Source organism: Rutidosis leptorrhynchoides, chromosome 11, assembly GCF_046630445.1.
Source record: "Rutidosis leptorrhynchoides isolate AG116_Rl617_1_P2 chromosome 11, CSIRO_AGI_Rlap_v1, whole genome shotgun sequence".
NCBI classification, from domain to species: domain Eukaryota; kingdom Viridiplantae; phylum Streptophyta; class Magnoliopsida; order Asterales; family Asteraceae; genus Rutidosis; species Rutidosis leptorrhynchoides.
Window position 1 is genome coordinate 311,062,280 of NC_092343.1, and position 22,869 is coordinate 311,085,148.

Sequence of the window (22,869 nt, forward strand, 5' to 3'; positions counted from 1 at the left end):
TTTATGCGTTAATGCAGTCAAGGGTTTTGCTATTCTGGAAAAGTCTTGGATGAACCTTCTGTAGTAACCAGCTAGTCCTAAAAACTGGCGTATGTGTTTCGGAGTTTTCGGGGTTTCCCACTTTTCAACAGTTTCTATCTTTGCCGGATCCACCTTAATACCTTCTTTGTTCACTATGTGACCGAGGAATTGAACTTCTTCCAACCAAAATGCACACTTTGAAAACTTAGCGTACAATTCTTCCTTCCTCAATACTTCTAACACCTTTCTCAAATGTTCACCGTGTTCTTTGTCATTCTTTGAGTAAATAAGTATGTCATCAATGAAAACAATGACAAACTTGTCAAGGTATGGTCCACACACTCGGTTCATAAGGTCCATGAACACAGCTGGTGCATTAGTTAAACCAAACGGCATGACCATAAACTCGTAATGACCGTAACGTGTTCTGAAAGCAGTCTTTGGAATATCATCTTCTTTCACCCTCATTTGATGATACCCGGAACGTAAGTCAATCTTTGAATAAACAGATGAGCCTTGTAGTTGATCAAATAAGTTGTCGATTCTCGGTAGTGGGTAGCGGTTCTTGATGGTAAGTTTGTTCAACTCTCGGTAGTCGATACACAACCTGAATGTACCATCTTTCTTCTTGACAAACAAAACAGGAGCTCCCCACGGTGATGTGCTTGGTCGAATGAAACCATGCTCTAAAAGTTCTTGTAATTGGCTTTGCAGTTCTTTTATCTCTCTGGGTGCGAGTCTGTAAGGAGCACGAGCTATTGGTGCAGCTCCTGGTACAAGATCTATTTGAAATTCAACGGATCGATGTGGGGGTAATCCCGGTAATTCTTTCGGAAATACATCGGGAAATTCTTTTACAATGGGAACATCATTGATGCTCTTTTCTTCCGTTTGTACTTTCTCGACGTGTGCTAGAACAGCATAGCAACCTTTTCTTATTAGTTTTTGTGCCTTCAAATTACTAATAAGATGTAGTTTCGTGTTGCCCTTTTCTCCGTACACCATTAAGGGTTTTCCTTTTTCTCGTATAATGCGAATTGTATTTTTGTAACAAACGATCCCTGCTTTCACTTCTTTCAACCAGTCCATACCGATTATCACATCAAAACTCCCTAACTCTACTGGTATTAAATCAATCTTAAATGTTTCGCTAACCAGTTTAATTTCTCGATTCCGACATATATTATCTGCTGAAATTAATTTACCATTTGCTAGTTCGAGTAAAAATTTACTATCCAAAGGCGTCAATGGACAACTTAATTTAGCACAAAAATCTCTACTCATATAGCTTCTATCCGCACCCGAATCAAATAAAACGTAAGCAGATTTATTGTCAATAAGAAACGTACCCGTAACAAGCTCCGGGTCTTCCTGTGCCTCTGCCGCATTAATATTGAAAACTCTTCCGCGGCCTTGTCCATTCGTGTTCTCCTGGTTCGGGCAATTTCTAATAATGTGGCCCGGTTTTCCACATTTATAACAAACTACATTGGCATAACTTGCTCCGACACTACTTGCTCCGCCATTACTCGTTCTGACACCATTTGTTCCTTTCGTTCTATTAACCTCTGGTCCGTAGACCTCACACTTCGCCGCGCTATGACCATTTATTTTACACTTGTTGCAAAATTTGGTGCAGAACCCCGAGTGATACTTTTCACACCTTTGGCATAGCTGCTTCTGATTGTTGTTGTTGTTGCGGTTATTATTGTTGTTGGGATGATTGTTGTAGTTGCTGTTATTGTTGTTGTTGTTGTTGTTGTTGTTGTTGTTGTTGTTGGGCCGTTTGTTGTAGTTGCGATTGATGTTGCGATTTCTGGGATAATTGTTGCGATTATTGTTGTAATTGCTGTTGTTGTTGTATTGGTGATTCTTATCACCGTTTTCCTCCCACTTTCTTTTGACTTGCTTCACATTGGCCTCTTCAGCAGTCTGTTCTTTAATTCTTTCTTCAATCTGGTTCACTAGTTTGTGAGCCATTCTACATGCCTGTTGTATGGAGGCGGGCTCGTGTGAACTTATATCTTCTTGGATTCTTTCCGGTAATCCTTTCACAAATGCGTCGATCTTCTCTTCCTCATCTTCGAATGCTCCCGGACACAATAGGCACAATTCTGTAAATCGTCTTTCGTACGTGGTAATATCAAATCCTTGGGTTCGTAACCCTCTAAGTTCTGTCTTGAGCTTATTGACCTCGGTTCTGGGACGGTACTTCTCGTTCATCAAGTGCTTGAATGCTGACCACGGTAGTGCGTACGCATCATCTTGTCCCACTTGCTCTAGATAGGTATTCCACCATGTTAACGCAGAACCTGTGAAGGTATGCGTAGCGTACTTCACTTTGTCCTCTTCAGTACACTTACTTATGGCAAACACCGATTCGACCTTCTCGGTCCACCATTTCAATCCGATCGGTCCTTCGGTTCCATCAAATTCCAAAGGTTTGCAGGCAGTGAATTCTTTGTAGGTGTATCCTACACGATTTTCTGTACTGCCAGATCCAAGGTTATTGTTGGTATGTAGCGCAGCCTGTACTGCGGCTATGTTTGAAGCTAGAAAAGTACGGAATTCCTCTTCATTCATATTCACGGTGTGTCGAGTAGTCGGTGCCATTTCCTTCAAAATAGTCAAATGGAACAAGTTAATCATACAGAATATTAAGAGTAGTTAATAGTATTTCGTAGCATAATATGAACTCATTTATAAAAGCTTTTTCTTCATATTAGCGTTTTATAAGTTTAAATTCGGGTAGTACCTACCCGTTAAGTTCATACTTAGTAGCTAATATACAATTCAACTACTACAATTCTATATGAAAAACTGATTGTAATAATATTTCGCGTTCAAACTTTTATACAATATTTTACAAACTTACAATACCGCTTATTTTACATAAAGCATGAAATATATCACACAATAACTTTGATACAAGATAGTTGTGAAGATAATTCTAGCTAGTACACAAGTCGTTCAGCAAAGGCAATAAAGACACGTAATTCATACGTCCAGAAACAAGTCATGCATTCTGGTTTTACTAGGACTACTTCCCATCCTTGGTCTTGTGGAACATAACCGTTATGGCCGTTGATAAGACAGCGTGTTGTAACGTCGTCAAAGGGACGAGGGTTACGTAATGTCCAACAGTCTCGTAACAATCTAAAAACCTCATTTCTTACCCCAATTACTGACTCTTTCACTTATGGGAACGTTTTGTTTAATAGTTGTAGGCTGATGTTCTTGTTCTCACTTTGGTGAGAAGCGAACATTACTAATCCGTAAGCATAACATGCTTCTTTATGTTGCATGTTAGCTGCTTTTTCTAAATCACGAAGTCCAATATTCGGATATATTGAGTCAAAATAATTTCTTAACCCGTTGCGTAAAATAGCATTTGGGTTCCCCGCAATATATGTGTCAAAGTAAACACATCGTAACTTATGGATTTCCCAATGTGATATCCCCCATCTTTCGAACGAAAGCCTTTTATAAACCAAGGCATTCTTGGAACGTTCTTCGAATGTCTTACAAACTGATCTCGCCTTAAATAGTTGTGCCGAGGAATTCTGACCGACTCTAGACAAGATTTCATCAATCATGTCTCCGGGTAGGTCTCTTAAAATAATGGGTTGTCTATCCATTTTATGTTTTTATACTGTAAAATAGACAAGAGTTAGATTCATAAAAAAATACTTATTAATACAAGCAATTTTTACATATATCATAAAGCATAAGCACACTATATTACATATATTACACCACACGAATACAACTATCTTATTCCGACTCGCTCGTTTCTTCTTGTTCGGTTTTGGTTCGTTTTGCCAAGTTTCTAGGGATATATGATGTTCCCCTAATACGAGCCGTCGTTGTCCACATTGGTTTAGAAAAACCTGGTGGTTTAGAGGTTCCCGGGTCATTGTTACAACTTAAGGACTTCGGGGGTTGACGATACATATAAAGTTCATCGGGGTTGGAATTAGATTTCTCTATTTTTATGCCCTTTCCCTTATTATTTTCTTTTGCCTTTTTAAATTCAGTTGGGGTAATTTCTATAACATCATCGGAATTCTCGTCGGAATCCGATTCATCGGAAAATTGGTAATCCTCCCAATATTTTGCTTCCTTGGCGGAAACACCATTGACCATAATTAACTTTGGTCGGTTGGTTGAGGATTCTCTTTTACTTAACCGTTTTATTATTTCCCCCACCGGTTCTATTTCTTCTTCCGGTTCCGATTCTTCTTCCGGTTCCGATTCTTCTTCCGGTTCCGACTCTTCTTCCGGTTCCTCTTCGGGAACTTGTGAATCAGTCCACGAATCATTCCAATTTACATTTGACTCTTCATTATTATTAGGTGAGTCAATGGGACTTGTTCTAGAGGTAGACATCTATCACATAATATCAAACACGTTAAGAGATTAATATATCACATAATATTCATATGTTAAAAATATATAGTTTCCAACAAAAATGTTAAGCAATCATTTTTAAAGAAAACACGGTCGAAGTCCAGACTCACTAATGCATCCTAACAAAATCGATAAGACACACTAATGAAAATTTTCTGGTTCTCTAAGACCAACGCTCGGATACCAACTGAAATGTCCCGTTCTTATTGATTAAAAACGTTCCATATTAATTGATTTCGTTGCGAGGTTTTGACCTCTATATGAGACGTTTTTCAAAGACTGCATTCATTTTTAAAACAAACCATAACCTTTATTTCATAAATAAAGGTTTAAAAAGATTTACGTAGATTATCAAATAATGATAATCTAAAATATCCTGTTTACACACGACCATTACATAATGGTTTACAATACAAGTATGTTACATCGAAATCAGTTTCTTGAATGCAGTTTTTACACAATATCATACAAACATGGACTCCAAATATTGTCCTTATTTTAGTATGCAACAGCGGAAGCTCTTAGTATTCACCTGAGAATAAACATGCTTTAAACGTCAACAAAAATGTTGGTGAGTTATAGGTTTAACCTATATGTATCAAATCATAACAATAGACCACAAGATTTCATATTTCAATACACATCCCATACATAGAGATAAAAATCATTCATATGGTGAACACCTGGTAACCGACATTAACAAGATGCATATATATAAGAATATCCCCATCATTCCGGGACACCCTTCGGATATAATATAAATTTCGAAGTACTAAAGCATCCGGTACTTTGGATGAGGTTTGTTAGGCCCAATAGATCTATCTTTAGGATTCGCGTCAATTAGGGTGTCTGTTCCCTAATTCTTAGATTACCAGACTTAATAAAAAGGGGCATATTCGATTTCGATAATTCAACCATAGAATGTAGTTTCACGTACTTGTGTCTATTTTGTAAATCATTTATAAAACCTGCATGTATTCTCATCCCAAAAATATTAGATTTTAAAAGTGGGACTATAACTCACTTTCACAGATTTTTACTTCGTCGGGAAGTAAGACTTGGCCACTGGTTGATTCACGAACCTATAACAATATATACATATATATCAAAGTATGTTTAAAATATATTTACAACACTTTTAATATATTTTGATGTTTTAAGTTTATTAAGTCAGCTGTCCTCGTTAGTAACCTACAACTAGTTGTCCACAGTTAGATGTACAGAAATAAATCGATAAATATTATCTTGAATCAATCCACGACCCAGTGTATACGTATCTCAGTATTGATCACAACTCAAACTATATATATTTTGGAATCAACCTCAACCCTGTATAGCTAACTCCAACATTCACATATAGAGTGTCTATGGTTGTTCCGAAATATATATAGATGTGTCGACATGATAGGTCGAAACATTGTATACGTGTCTATGGTATCTCAAGATTACATAATATACAATACAAGTTGATTAAGTTATGGTTGGAATAGATTTGTTACCAATTTTCACGTAGCTAAAATGAGAAAAATTATCCAATCTTGTTTTACCCATAACTTCTTCATTTTAAATCCGTTTTGAGTGAATCAAATTGCTATGGTTTCATATTGAACTCTATTTTATGAATCTAAACAGAAAAGTATAGGTTTATACTCGGAAAAATAAGTTACAAGTCGTTTTTGTAAAGGTAGTCATTTCAGTCGAAAGAACGACGTCTAGATGACCATTTTAGAAAACATACTTCCACTTTGAGTTTAACCATAATTTTTGGATATAGTTTCATGTTCATAATAAAAATCATTTTCTCAGAATAACAACTTTTAAATCAAAGTTTATCATAGTTTTTAATTAACTAACCCAAAACAGCCCGCGGTGTTACTACGACGGCGTAAATCCGGTTTTACGGTGTTTTTCGTGTTTCCAGGTTTTAAATCATTAAGTTAGCATATCATATAGATATAGAACATGTGTGTAGTTAATTTTAAAAGTCAAGTTAGAAAGATTAACGTTTGTTTGCGAACAAGTTTAGAATTAACTAAACTATGTTCTAGTGATTACGAGTTTAAACCTTCGAATAAGATACTTTTATATATATGAATCGAATGATGTTATGAACATCATTACTACCTCAAGTTTAGTAGGTAAACCTACTGGAAGTGACAAGAAATGATCTAGCTTCAAAGGATCTTGGATGGCTTGAAAGTTATTGAAGTAGGATCATGACACAAAAACAAGTTCAAGTAAGATTTTTACTCGAATTAAGATAGTTTATAGTTATAGAAATTGAATCAAAGTTTGAATATGAATATTACCTTGAATAAGAAAGATAACCTACTGTATATAACAAAGGTTTCTTGATCTTAGATGATTACTTGGAATGAATTAGAAAGCTTGGAAGTAAATTAGTAAACTTGAAGGGATTTTTGAAGTGTTCTTGAAGTGTTCTTCCTATGATGATTATAGCTTGATTCTTGAAGTGATTTTTGATGAAGATGATGATTAACTACTGGAAAAATACGTTCATAATAGTGTGTGTGTGTTGAGAGAGAATTAGAAAGAGAATTGGAAGTGAAATGGAGTGAATGATGAGTGGTAATTGGTGAGTGGTGAGTGGGGTTAAAAGGAGTTCTAGTTAGTTGACTAGCTCATGGTAGAAGTTAAAATTGATTAGTCATACATGACATAATCAAGAGTGGAATCCCATGCTAGTTCCTATTGGTATATACTCATAGTAAGTACGTTTTGAAGCTGTGTATAATACGGGTAAGAATACGACTAGAATTCTTGATGAAAGAAAAGAATGGAAAAGTAACTGTAACCATTTTCGTTAAGTATGAGTGTTTTGATATATGTCTTGAAGTCTTCCAAAAGTATTTTAATACATCTAAATACACTACATGTATATACATTTTAACTGAGTCGTTAAGTCATCGTTAGTCGTTATATGTAAGTGTTGTTTTGAAACCTTTAAGTTAACGATCTCAATTAATGTTGTTAACCCATTGTTTATTATATCTAATGAGATGTTAAATTATTATATTATCATGATATTATGATATATTAATATATCTTAATATGATATATATACATTTAAATGTCGTTACAACGATAATCGTTACATATATGTCTCGTTTCGAAATCCTTAAGTTAGTAGTCTTGTTTATATGTATATAACTCATTGTTAATATACTTATGGAGATACTTACTTATCATAATCTCATGTTAACCATATGTATATCCATATATATATCGTCATGTCGTTTTTACAAGTTTTAACGTTCGTGAATCGCCGGTCAACTTGGGTGGTCAATTGTCTATATGAAACATATTTCAATTAATCAAGTCTTAACAAGTTTGATTGCTTAACATGTTGGAAACATTTAATCATGTAAATATCAATCTCAATTAATATATATAAACATGGAAAAGTTCGGGTCACTACAGTTTAATCGCTAGCTCATTAATTGTGTAGTCCGTTTACATGCTGGTAACCGAAACCGAGGACCCGGAACGTTAGCCGATCGTTTAAACGAATCCTACGCGTTTTAATTTATAAAAATTCTAATAAATTAAAAATATTTTAAAAACATAATAATTATTTAAAAAAAATTTTAAAAGTAAATTTATCATTCGTTTAGTTGTCTCAAAGACGTTTTCCCGGTTTTCACTAACCGTACGTTTTTCCATGTATTTTTAAACCGAAGCGTTTTTCTTATACAATATGTAATACCTATTTATCTAGTATCCTCTAAGGATTAAGTATGAATTCACATAATATAACTAGTAGAATTCAAGTAATGGCCGTTAAATACTTAACATAAAGTTAACGAAAAATTAACGGAAAAAGCAGGGTTGTTACACGGTGGTTCGCGGTCGTTCGTTTTTTTTGTGTGATTTAGATGACTCCTGATCTCTAACTCGTTCCGTAGATTGGTTACCTTCTCTATTACTTCTCTTGGATTTTGTTGGTTTTAAGTTGTAGTCGTGTGTTTGTTTTAGATTACATATTTGTTTTAGTCGTGAGCTTTTGTCTTGGTTTTGATTTGTTTAGCTCGGTAGTTTATCGCGTTTGTATGTTTATATGGTTTTCATCCTTTTGATGAAATCCTTTCATTCTATATAAGTTTTGTTTTTCCGACGAAAAAAATATAGATGAAGTCATAAAACTAATAATTTAATATAGTTTTATTACCCTACAAATAATGTGGTATTGTTAAAATTGCTTTTGAATCTAACCTTTACTTCTTCAATAAGGAATCTTGTTTCGTTCATGTGATTATACAAATTATACAAAAGCAATTTAAAAAGTAGCACTTTTAAGAGGAAAACAAAAAAGAAAAAGTGCCCCACGACGTTTCGTATGTTTTATATATACTGAATGCTGATATTGATAGAGTGATACTGATACTGGCTTGTTAAAAGTACATAATTATTTGTTATTTGTTAACTCAGATTTTTGGTGCTGCCACGATCTTTAATCCGGTAAAATTTTAGCTTATCTTTTAGTATTATTTGTTATTTGTTAATCTTCATTTGTGTGTGAATTTTAACATTATTGCTTGCGTTTCTAGATGTTATTATAGGTTTGAGTCTATTAATGGGCCTCTATTTTCATTAAACACACACAGAGCAAAACCATACGTGATTATAAACAAAATCATTTCATCCTCTTTCCAATTTCTTTCTGCAAGGTTTGGTTTCGATTTTAATTATTTCACGCTTCAATTTGTTTTTTCAAAGCAAAAGTCACTAAGCAAAGGTTTGGTTTCAATTTTAATTAATTCACGCTTCAATTTGTTTTTTCAAAGCAAAAGTCACTAAGCAAAGGTTTGGTTTCGATTTTTAATGGCACTGCATTAATTTTCGTATCATGCAGGCTTTTACAGATATGCAATACATTGTAAATTCAGGTTGAGTTATGTAGCTAATGTATGTATGTAAGAAGTATTTAGTGATCAGTGACTTGTGCTTATGTGACTTTTGCATACAGTAATCAGTGTTAATAATGAATTAAATTAGGATTTTTGATTTTTTGAACAACTAAACGATTATGTTTATGTATCTAGACAAATTTTTTTTTATGTTTCTCTTCTATAGTTACACATACAATGTTTAAATTTATTATTATTATTATTATTAGTAATTAGTATTATTTATGTTGTAATTTTTTTCCTTTTCTTTCTGGTTCTAGAGTGAACTGAGATGAAGTTGTAACATGTGAGATTTTTTTTACAGGGTTATAAATGTCTGACGTGGGCCATAGAGATGCGGAGCCCGGTGGTCAATGGGAGCGTTTGGTTCGTGCTGCACTTGGTAGGGAGAGAACCGGGATTGCAGGAAATGTTCCATCGTCACTTTTAAACAGCATGAACATTGAATCTATATTACAAGCAGCTGATGAAATTCAGGATGAGGATCCAAACATATCTAGAATATGTATGTATATCATTCACTCAGATGTTGACCGATTTTGACCTTGATCGATTTTTGACCTGTTACTTATTGCAGTATGTGAGCATGCTCATACACTGGCTCAAAATCTAGATCCTAACAGTGAAGGTAGGGGCGTGATACAGTTTAAAACGGGGTTGAATTTCGTTATCAAGGTAAGATATTCATGTCAGTTAGACAGTTTTCTCTTATGCTTATTAACTACATGTGATATATTACGTGTTTTCCTTTTGTTGTTATGTGTTTTTGGCAGCAAAAACTAGCAAAAAAAGACGGTGCAGGCTTTGACCGAAGTCAATACATAGCTCGTTTACGTGAGTTTTATATGCATTACAGAGAAAAGAATAATGTAGATAAGTTACGTGAGGAGGAAATGGAATTAAGGGGGTCGGGTACTTTAATTGGAAACTATCAAGAGTAGGAATCTTTTTCTGATCTTTTAATCTTTTATCTCTATCTCTATTTTTAATGATATTCAAATATTCTTTTGTATTTATATATTAATATTATATTATATGTTATGGTTTAAAACAGGTTAGAACGCAAAACAGTGAAGAGAGAAAGAGTTTATGCAACTCTTAATGTTTTGGGAACTGTTTTAGAACATCTTATCAAGGAGGTTTCCCCTGAGGAAGCAGAAGGATTGATTCCCGAAGAGGTTTATGAGTTCATCTATTATATTTTGTTTTCTTTTTTTCTTTAATTTAATAATAATATAAACTGTCTGATGATTAGTGAATACTTTGTTAAAGTCCAAATGTTGCTTCATTTTTTTAGTTAAAAAAGGTGATTGAATCTGATGCTGCTGCTATGACAGAAGAAGACATGATTGCTCTTAATATTATTCCTCTTGAGGTGAATGTGAATTCAATTTTAGGTCTTCTGTTTGATCAAGTTTGACTGTGACTGATTTTGATCGATTTTGATCGGGTTTTGACTATTTTTTCTGAGTAATTTTGGTCGAGTTTTGACTGATTTTCCTAGTAATTCTGAGTTTTGACCGATTTTTGACTGAGTTTGACCGAGTACTGGCCGAGTAATTCTGAGTTTTGCAAGCCTTTTGGCCGAGTTTTGACTGAATTCCCGATTAATTCTAGTTTTGACCGAGTTTGACTGAGTTTGACCGAGTACTTGCCGAGCAAATCCTAGTTCTGCAACAACACTGGTTATATGTATTATGGAAATATTATACTATTATTATTGCTACTGTTATTGATATTATATTTATTTATAATATAATTTATAACTAGTTTTATATTGAATTCTGAATTAATTATGCTCAGGTTCGGGCTGCAATATCATCATTGAAGTATTTTAGAGGTCTCCCGAAATTGCCAGAAAGTTTCCCGATACCAGCTACTAGGAGTGCTGATATTTTCGACTTTCTACACTTTACATTTGGCTTTCAGGTTACTAGTTTGGATGTATCTTTTAAGTGGTTGCTTTGACCAATGTGTTGACTTATAACTATTATTTTTTGTTTTGCAGAAAGGCAATGTATCAAATCAACGGGAAAATATTGTTAATCTTTTGTCAAATGAGCAAAGTCGACTTGGTGTTCCTAATGAGCATGAGCCAGTAGGTCCCATATCCATCCTCTTTTTCAATAACGTTTATATAGTAAATAGTAAATTTTGTGTTTCAGAAACTAGACGAGACTACTGTGGACAGAGTATTTTTATATCTTTAGTTCTACAGCTCTGATTAAAAAAAAAAAGGTTTCTGGTATCAATTTTCATTGTGTTGATTCAGGAAAAAAAATAATTTTTTCTTTTTTAACTGGCTTGTTAACATACATCTGATGTATGTTATATCAACTGACCATACACACCAAATGTATGATAACAAAAAAAACAAAAAAAGAGAAAAAATAACTTTTTATTAATGAAAAACAGTGTTTAGGGTTTAGTAATTAGGGTTTAGAAATTAGGGTTTAGGGTTTAGATTTAGGATTTAGAATGAGTTTTTAATCTGAACGGTTTAGAGTTTAGGGTTTAGGGGTTAGGGTTTACTAAACCCAAAACCCTAACCCCTAAACCCTAAACTCTAAATCAGACTAAATTTAAAAAAAAAATCTCAAAACAGGTTAACATACAACACATGTATGATAAGCTGCTTTCAAAATAAATAAATAAAAACTTTTTTTTTTTGAATCTACAAAACGAGTACTATTCCCGAAATTTTTTATTTTTAAATTGGAGCCGTAAAACTAAAGATATAAAAAACAAAACCACTTATCATCTTATCCCCAAATTAGTGTTTATCCCTTGATCTCTCCCCTATATAGTAAATAGTAAATTTCAAAATGCATAATAAAACATGTTTTGGGGGTATAATGAAAGGAATATTTTAAACTCTTTTTGGTTTTAAATTTTGTGTTTCAGAAACTAGACGAGACTACTGTGGACAGAGTATTTTTAAAGTCTCTTGATAATTACATTAAATGGTGCAAGTACCTTGGTATCCCGCCGATGTGGATCAAGTATGTCATGTCAAATAATAATTTCCATTATTTTTTAATTTTTATTTTATTAAGGTAAAAATTTTATTTGCAGTACTGATGTCAACAAGGAAGAGAAAGTACTTTTTATCTCTTTGTACTTCTTGATACGGGGTGAAGCTGCTAACATACGATACCTTCCTGAATGCATATGCTACATATTTCATCGTGTAAGTGTATAAAAAATAATTTTCTGTAAAGATGAATGTGTTTCTTGTTCATATTCAATAGCAACAACCAATACATATATAGGATACAGAGGATTCACTTTACAATAAGCTAATCTAGAAAATATATAAAGGATAACTATACAATGAACTAAACTAGGAATAATATAACAACCATACACAAGTGTATAACATCCATATATAAAAGATATGGTCAATAGTTATCCGTAATATTTTCTTCATGATTATTTTGTTTGAGTAATCTTAACTTCTCTAACTCAATTTTTTATAAATAGATGGGAGAAGAATTGGATGATTTATTAAGGCAGCAACTTGCAAAACCAGCCGACAGTTGTGTTACTAAGAATGGTGTTACTCTGACCGGTGTTTCGTTTCTTGAACAAGTCGTTTGACCTCTTTATGATGTTATTGTTGTGGTATGTTGCATGTATTATAACTTTTCGAGCTTACAATTTTCAGATTCATGTTTGTATAAGTTAATGCTTTGAAATGCAGATTCATATAGTATTATAAGTTTATTTTGTTTCTATCACTTTATGTGAGCTTTTGAGATTTGTGATGAAATATTGAAAGACACTCTTGCTATGTTATTAACTTAGTTTGTAATGTTGTTTCTTTAAAATTTTCCATTTTAAGTTGCAATTTGGATCCAATTAATTAAGAGTGGACTGATCTGTGGCATGACTCCTTTCTAATGGTTCAAATGGGCACAAATAGCTAAATAAATAACTCGAGTGTGTAAGACGTTCTTTCTTTTGGGGCGGGACGGGTAACAAATCAAAATTATCTTGGGTTAAATGGACGAAACGATTTTACCTTATCGGGATGGGGGGTTAAATTTGAGTTCTCTTAAAACTAAGAATTGGGCTTTGATTAGCAAGTGGTGGTGGAGGTTTAAATTCGAAACCAACTCCTTGTGGGTCAAAGATTCTGACCGAGTTTTGACCAATTACTTAGGTGTTGACCAAGCTTGACTTTGACCAATTTTGACCAATTTTTCCAATTAATCCCATGTTTTGATCCATTTTCCGAGTAATCCAGAATTTGACCAATTTTGACCGAGTTTGAACGAGTTTGAACCAGTTTGACTGAGCTTGCAACGCTGATTTTAAAAGTGCAGAAAACATACCGAGAGTATACCCCAACCAGTAGCTATGAATGCTAAGATGGAATTAAATATATCAGTAACACTAAGGGATGAAAGCACAACAGCAACAGCTATTCCAGCTATTGCTTAATTGCTAACATGAATGTGATTTCTTGTATAAAACGCAAGATCAGTTGGAAATTAACTGATATTTTCTGGCTAAATATAAAAATCTGTACACACCAATACATCATTGTTAAAAAAAATTTGTTAAACAAAAAAAAAAAAAAAAAAAAAAATTTCAGAATGGAATACATGAAAACTATTATTAGCCCCACAAGCACAAGCCACGAAAATACATACACCTGCACAGAAGTGTAATGATGACATATTAATTTGAAGAACTTGGCTGCATTATGAAATAAGTTCTAACCAATAATGAAGTATTTGAGCCTTGAACGTCCAGTTTGTAAACAATACCATACTTTCATGGAAAACGAAAAACCTAAGGCTTGAAATGGTCTCCATAACCCTTGACCCGAATGTTCGGATATGAGACTGCAAATTACATTTCATTTCATAATGATTAGTCAACCAATCAACATTCCAACAACTAACAAATGGGACCCACAATCACATTATAAAGGAAAGGGTTAAGAAAAGAGACGGTGTAAAGGTGTACTAATTCTTCATCCCACCAGGCTTCCTAGCTTTCTTCACCTTTGACACCGATCCCGCCTCTATAAAAGAGCCAATTGGTCCAATCCCGAAAGTCCTCAACAGTCCTACACAAATAAAAAAGATGCTAAATTTTAATTTAAAAACACTTTAAACAATTTTTTTTTTTGGATAAAGAAAAATAACTTAAAATTAACAACGCCTGCAACGCCATTCAAGACTATAAAAGGTGAGTTTTGGAACAAGAATTAACAAGTTTGTTTGGATTAACAATTTCAAATGCACATAAACTTACCCTTAAGAAACCTTGTTCCAAGATAAAACCCAAAACCATGGGTATAGCAGTAAAGACACCAATTTGAAACAGAAACTTGTTAATTATTTTATCATCATACAGGATCAATCATAACATGTAATCACAAATTAATAACAATAACATGAAAGGAAGACTTACTTGATGGAAGAATTGATTTAGGATTAGAGTTTGAAGATGAAGCCATTAGGGTTAATCAATTCCTCAGTAATATCAAGAATCCAATGGGGAGATGTTTTCTCTTGTTCTGGTGTTCTTAATCAGAGAGAATGCGTTATTGATATTATGCAGAGAAACACGCACCCTAATTGTATTTATATAGTTATTACAGTTATTCCCATTAAATAACTGTAAATTATCAGTTAGGGGTATTTATTGTCATTTAGGCAAACATTAGGGGTATGAAGTGAAAATGGTAATATGGCCACAAATATATTTGCGGGTCTAACATTCTCCCACTTGGCCGAATTACCATTTATAGATAAACTAAATTAGGTTGGCCAAGTTTATCATAATTATCATAATTTCATATAGCACCAAAGCAAAAAGATACAGCCTTACATATCGCATTTGACACGGGACCCCCATCAATTATACTAATGGTACTAATATAAAAAGTATGATTTCTTTAAAGCCAAAACGACAAGAGCATAATGTGGTACACAACATTAGTTTGTCTATAACGAAAGTTAAGTGTACACATTTGAAGTAAATATAGACAAACAAGACATTATAGTGAAGGATATTGTCATAAAGCGCTTTCATTTACAATTAAACGTTATCATGAAATAGAACACTAACTACAACATCATGTAAGGTCTCGACGAAAACCCATCTTAGTCACGTGACTTGTAAATACATTGGGTGGTAGACCTTTAGTTAGCGGATCCGCAAGAATTTCATGAGTTCTAATGTGCTCGATACATATACGTTGTTCCTCCACTCTTTCACGTACAAATAAGTACTTTGTATCGAGGTATAAACCAGCTCCAGTCGAACTGTTACTGTTCGAGAAGCTCACGGCTGCACTATTATCGCAGTAAATCTTCAATGGCCTTGAGATGGAATTAACAATTTTGAGTCCAGTGATCAAGTTTCTCAACAGCATTGCTTGACATGTCGCATTATAAACCGCAACATACTCAGCCATCATTGTTGAGGTCGTTGTTAGCACTTGTTTCTGATTCTTCCAAGAAATAGGCCCACCTGACAACATGAAAATATATCCCATAGTCGACCTACTAGTATCTTTGCATTTCGCAAAGTCAGAATCCGAGTATCCAATGACTTCAAGATTTTCGGTTCTTGTGTAGGTTAATTTGTACTCTTTCGTTCCTTGAAGATATCGCAATACTTTCTTAGCAGCTTTCCAATGATGTATGCCAGGATTAGATTGAAATCTGCCTAACATGCCACATATATATGCGATATCTGGTCGAGTACAAACTTGAGCATACGTCAAGCTTCCTACTACGGAAGCATAAGGAATTCGCTTCATTTCCTCAGTTTCAACCTCAGTTTTCGGACATTGATGAGATCCAAAAGCATCACCCTTAACCACAGGAGCGACCGTTGGGGAGCAATGTTGCATACCGAATCGATTGAGTACACGTTCAATATATGCCTTTTGAGACAATCCTAATGTCCCTTGGCTCGATCTCGGTGAATTTCAATACCTATAACATAAGAGGCTTCACGAAGATCTTTCATGTCAAAGTTTCTAGAAAGAAAACGCTTTGACTCATGCAACAAATCAATATTATTACTTGCCAAAAGTATATCATCAACGTAAAGGACAAGTATAATAAAATTGCTCCCACTCATTTTGAGGTACACACATTGATCTACCTGATTTTTGATGAAGTTGTGTTTCTTCATTACTTCATCAAATTTTAAGTACCATTGACGAGAAGCTTGCTTAAGCCCATAAATAGATTTCTTGAGTTTACAAACTAAGTGTTCTTGGCCTTCGGATATAAAACCTTGAGGTTGAGCCATGAACACTTCTTCATGTAAATCTCCATTAAGAAATGCAGTTTTGACGTCCATTTGGTGTAACTCCAAGTCAAAATGAGCTACTAAGGCCATTACGATCCTTAGGGAGTATTTTCTCGATACAGGAGAAAAGGTTTCCTTATAATCAATGCCCTCCTTTTGAGTATACCCTTTCGCGACCAAACGAGCTTTATATCGCTCAACATTTCCATTTGGGTCAAGTTTAGTCTTAAAGACCCACTTGCATCCAACGGGTTTTGCACCCTTTGGCAGTTCAGCAAGTTCCCAAACGTCATTTTTGCTCATTGAGTTCAACTCATCATTCATTGCTTTCCTCCAATGAGCTGATTGGTCACAAGTAATGGCTTCTTCATATGAAGTAGGGTCATCGCATTTTCCTAAGTCAAAATCAGCCTCATTCAAATAGGTATAGTAATCGTCAAAATTTGTGGGCTTCCTTGGTCGTTGTGACCTGCGCAACTGCTGTTGAGTTTCTTGTGGTTCAACATTAGTCACGGGGTTAGGTTCATTAGCCTCGACATTATTTGGATGATCATGAGAAGGTAAGTGATCATTCGAGGTGTCAAGTGGAGTATTAATCGGGATAGGCACATGAATTATTGGTGTCTCATCTCGAGCCTCTTGAAGCTCAATTCTTCTAAATGAACCGCTCCCACTGTTGTTATCATTCTCAAGAAACTCAGCATGGCGTGTCTCAACAATTCTGGTATTGTGAGACGGGTAATAAAATCGGTAACCCTTTGATCGTTCTGGGTACCCAATGAAGAAGCAACTAATGGTTTTCAAGTCCAGTTTTCGTAACTAAGGATTGTATATCTTTGCTTCGGCTGGACATCCCCAAACCCGTAGATATCGTAAGCTAGGTTTCCTTCCTATCCAAATTTCATATGGTGTTTTTGGGACATACTTTGAAGGAACTCTATTAAGGATGTGTACATCCGTTTTTAATGCCTCAGTCCAAAGAAATTCGGGAAGGTTTGAATTTGCTAACATACTTCGAACCATGTCCATAAGGGTGCGATTTCTCCTCTCAGCAACACCATTTTGCTGAGGGGGTACCTGGCATGGTATATTGGTTAATAATCCCATGATCTTTGCAAAAGTCAAAGAAAGACCCGGGAGCTTGACCAATATCTGTATGTCTACCGTAATATTCATCTCCCCTATCCGACCTTACCACTTTAATTTTGCGATCAAGTTGATTTTCAACTTCTGCTTTAAAAGTTTTGAACATTTCAAGTGATTCGGATTTTTCATTAATTAAGAACAAGTACATGTAGCGTGAGTAATCGTCAATGAAGGTAATGAATAATTTATAATTTATGACCACCAATCCCCGAAGGAAAATGTCCACATATGTCAGTATGTACTAGTTCTAATAATCCGGTACTTCGTGTGGCACCTTTCTTATTTCCTTTGGTCATTTTCCCCTTTATACATTCTACACATTTGCCAAAATCAGAGAAATCAAGATGAGGTAGAACTTCATCTTTCACGAGTCTAGTCATTCTTTCTCGTGAAATATGGCCTAAACGTTGATGCCATAACTTTGATGAAGTTTCGAGATCTTGTTTTCCCTTATACTGACTTACATTCTCATTAACGTTAAATGATAATAAAGATTCCAAAAATTGATTGTCTAAGTATAACTTAAAGAGGTTTCCCTCAAGACAACCAGTTCCAACAATACGGGAATTTAAACTAATATACACTTTATTGTATCCAAACGTAAATATAAAGTCATCAATAATTAGTTTAGATACATATATTAAGTTTCGAGTCATGCTCGGTACATAAAGAGTTCCATGAAGATTTAAACAAAAGCCACCTTCCAAAATTAATGAAAGGGTTCCTACAGCTTCAACATTTAAATCAACTCCATTCCCGACTTTAACCGTTCGTTGGTTTCTTTCCAATCTCCGGATTGTACGGAATCCCTTTAAAGAATTAGAAATGTGTACCATGGATCCAGAGTCAATCCACCATGAATTAATAGGGACATTAACATTAAAAGTTTCATTAATCATAAAAGATTCAAAGATACCTTTATTTGCTAACCATTCCTTGAATTTTGGACAGTCCCTTTGAATATGCCCGTACTTACGGCAAAATTTTCATTTTGGACCGCCTTAGAATGAGCTAGTACTTGCACCTGTTTTCTGGACTTTATTTGGAGTCTTATTATGACTCTCCACTTGAACCTTTGCTCTTCCATGAGCCCTTTCTCTTATTGGAGTTTGTAGTAGCAATATGAGCAATATCAGGTTTTTCAACTTTAAGGCGTTCTTCCTCTTGCACGCACATGGCAATTAGTTCGCTCATTTTCCATTTCTCTTTTTGAGTATTATAATTGATCTTGAAAGGACCAAATTGCATAGGGTGAGATGTCATTATGAAATGAACTAAGAAACCTTCACTAATTTCCATGTCCATGCCTTTCAATTTATTAGCCATATCACTCATCATCATAATATGCTCACGTACACCACTAACCCCATCATACTTGGTAGTCAACATTTTGAGGATCAAAGTACTTACATGGGCTTTTGAAGTCCCCTTAAATTGTTCCTCTACGGAGCTTAAGTATTCCTTTGCATTCTCGGAGTCAGGGATAGCTCCTCGAATAGCAACGGATATGGAGTTCTTAATGATCATGAGAGACATACGGTTAGATCGCTCCCACTGTTCATAAGCACGTTTCTGTTTTGATGTACTAGCATCAGTAAGTGCAGCAGGAGGATCAGTACGAAGTGCATGATCGAGATCCATAACTCCGAGAATAAGTTTCACTTGATCTCTCCATGTTGAGAAGTTAGTACCAGTTAACGGTTCAATTCCGTATAAGTTGAAATGTCCCGTTCTTATTGATTAAAAACGTTCCATATTAATTGATTTCATTGCGAGGTTTTGACCTCTATATGAGACGTTTTTCAAAGACTGCATTCATTTTAAAACAAACCATAACCTTTATTTAATCAATAAAGGTTTAAAAAGGTTTACGTAGATTATCAAATAATGATAATCTAAAATATCCTGTTTACACACGACCATTACATAATGGTTTACAATACAAATATGTTACAACAAAATAAGTTTCTTGAATGCAGTTTTTACACAATATCATACAAGCATGGACTCCAAATCTCGTCCTTATTTAAGTATGCGACAGCGGAAGCTCTTAATAATCACCTGAGAATAAACATGCTTAAAACGTCAACAAAAATGTTGGCGAGTTATAGGTTTAACCTATATATATCAAATCATAATAATAGACCACAAGATTTCATATTTCAATACACATCCCATACATAGAGATAAAAATTATTCATATGGTGAACACCTGGTAACCGACATTAACAAGATGCATATATAAGAATATCCCCATCATTCCGGGACACCCTTCGGAAATGATATAAATTTTGAAGTAATAAAGCATCCGGTACTTTGGATGGGGTTTGTTAGGCCCAATAGATCTATCTTTAGGATTCGCGTCAATTAGGGTGTCTGTTCCCTAATTCTTAGATTACCAGACTTAATAAAAAGGGGCATATTCGATTTCGATAATTCAACCATAGAATGTAGTTTCACGTACTTGTGTCTATTTTGTAAATCATTTATAAAACCTGCATGTATTCTCATCCCAAAAATATTAGATTTTAAAAGTGGGACTATAACTCACTTTCACAGATTTTTACTTCGTCGGGAAGTAAGACTTGGCCACTGGTTGATTCACGAACCTATAACAATATATACATATATATCAAAGTATGTTCAAAATATATTTACAACACTTTTAATATATTTTGATGTTTTAAGTTTATTAAGTCAGCTGTCCTCGTTAGAAACCTACAACTAGTTGTTCACAGTTAGATGTACAGAAATAAATTGATAAATATTATCTTGAATCAATCCACGACCCAGTGTATACGTATCTCAGTATTGATCACAACTCAAACTATATATATTTTAGAATCAACCTCAACCCTGTATAGCTAACTCCAACATTCACATATAGAGTGTCTATGGTTGTTCCGAAATATATATAGATGTGTCGACATGATAGGTCGAAACATTGTATACGTGTCTATGGTATCTCAAGATTACATAATATACAATACAAGTTGATTAAGTTATGGTTGGAATAGATTTGTTACCAATTTTCACGTAGCTAAAATGAGAAAAATTATCCAATCTTGTTTTACCCATAACTTCTTCATTTTAAATCCGTTTTGAGTGAATCAAATTGCTATGATTTCATATTGAACTCTATTTTATGAATCTAAACAGAAAAAGTATAGGTTTATAGTCGGAAAAATAAGTTACAAGTCGTTTTTGTAAAGGTAGTCATTTCAGTCGAAAGAACGACGTCTAGATGACCATTTTAGAAAACATACTTCCACTTTAGTTTAACCATAATTTTTGGATATAGTTTCATGTTCATAATAAAAATCATTTTCTCAGAATAACAACTTTTAAATCAAAGTTTATCATAGTTTTTAATTAACTAACCCAAAACAGCCCGCGGTGTTACTACGACGGCGTAAATCAGGTTTTACGGTATTTTTCGTGTTTCCAGGTTTTAAATCATTAAGTTAGCATATCATATAGATATAGAACATGTGTTTAGTTGATTTTAAAAGTCAAGTTAGAAGGATTAACTTTTGTTTGCGAACAAATTTAGAATTAAATAAACTATGTTCTAGTGATTACAAGTTTAAACCTTCGAATAAGATAGCTTTATATGTATGAATCGAATGATGTTATGAACATCATTACTACCTTAGGTTCCTTGGATAAACCTACTGGAAAAGAGAAAAAGGGATCTAGCTTCAACGGATCCTTGGATGGCTCGAAGTTCTTGAAGCAGAATCATGACACGAAAACAAGTTCAAGTAAGATCATCACTTGAAATAAGATTGTTATAGTTATAGAAATTGAATCAAAGTTTGAATATGATTATTACCTTGTATTAGAATGATAAACTACTGTAAGAAACAAAGATTTCTTGAGGTTGGATGATCACCTTATGTCATAACCCGACCTTAACCATAAGGACGAATACAATAACATATGATTTCATCGCGAGGTATTGACCTCTATATGCGACATTTTTTAAAAACTGCATTCGTTTTTACAATACAAACCATAGCTTTTATTACAAATACAAGGTTTAAACAACTTAATAATGATTATCGTTTAGCGATAATCTTAGACTTACAAACTTTACATGTGATAATAACAATACAACCTCCAACATATTTTACATTACAAATCCTCCGATATGCAGTTTTATTTTTGACACAAATATGCATACTCAAGATCTTGCTTAAATTCAACATGTTGCAGCGGAAGCTTTTAGTTATCACCTGAGAATAAACATGCTTAAAACGTCAACATAAAATTGGTGAGATATTGGTTTAATGCCGGCAGCGTTATGAATATAGACCACAAGATTTCATATATAAACGTTTTAATAAAAATATTCTAAGTTGTTGAGCACTTGATAACCATACTTAACATTTAATCAACGTCGCATATTCCCTTTATTATGAAATCTTACTACACCGTACTAAGTGTAGTCACCGAAACGAAGTACTGTGCAACCGTTGAATACTGGTCGTCCAGTCCGGTTGGGGTTGTCAGGCCCGATAGATCTATCAACAGGATTCGCGTTTACAATACCTCATGTAAATAGTAGTTACCAAGTTACAGGGAAGTATGCCAGTGGTACAACGCAACGTAGAATATATATTTTTAATCACTTGTGTCCATAACGTAAATCATAAAATGCATGTATTCTCATCCCGAAATATTTAGAGTTTAAAAGTGGGACTATATACTCACTTTTGTCTTGAAGGTATTTAACTCGACTTGGTCTCTGATAGATATCACGAACCTAACCATATATATAATATATCAACATATTTTCTTTTCAAGTAATCGTTATATATATATATATATATATATATATATATATATATATATATATATATATATACTTTTAATACTTTTAATATTTTCTTAGTCCGTAGTTAGCAGTCCGATGTTAGTGGTCCACAATTAGTTGCTTAAATAAAATAAATAAAGACCCCATCGTATTCGTATTGATCAGAATTAATCTTGACCCATGGTACCATGTTGTCAAATGACGTGTTGCGTACATAAAGTACCGTGTTGTCAAATGATGTGTTGCGTACAATCATGAGGT

At 34.1% G+C, this 22,869-nt stretch overlaps 1 protein-coding gene and 1 pseudogene across 1 annotated transcript; one reads left to right on the forward strand and one right to left on the reverse strand.

Annotated features, from left to right (window-relative positions):
• The first annotated feature begins 8,763 nt into the window (after positions 1–8,763).
• LOC139877641 (callose synthase 9-like) lies at positions 8,764–13,094 on the forward strand. The gene is made up of 11 exons (XM_071865069.1): positions 8,764–8,910; positions 9,664–9,864; positions 9,937–10,034; positions 10,133–10,296; positions 10,414–10,537; positions 10,657–10,734; positions 11,163–11,288; positions 11,368–11,457; positions 12,264–12,361; positions 12,435–12,549; positions 12,843–13,094. The coding sequence occupies exons 2-11, from the start codon at positions 9,672–9,674 to the stop codon at positions 12,957–12,959; spliced, it is 1,203 nt and encodes a 400-aa protein (XP_071721170.1). The 5' UTR covers positions 8,764–8,910; positions 9,664–9,671; the 3' UTR covers positions 12,960–13,094.
• A 104-nt stretch (positions 13,095–13,198) lies between these two features.
• On the reverse strand, positions 13,199–14,546 carry LOC139875653 (callose synthase 9-like; annotated as a pseudogene).
• Between the last annotated feature and the right edge of the window lie 8,323 nt (positions 14,547–22,869).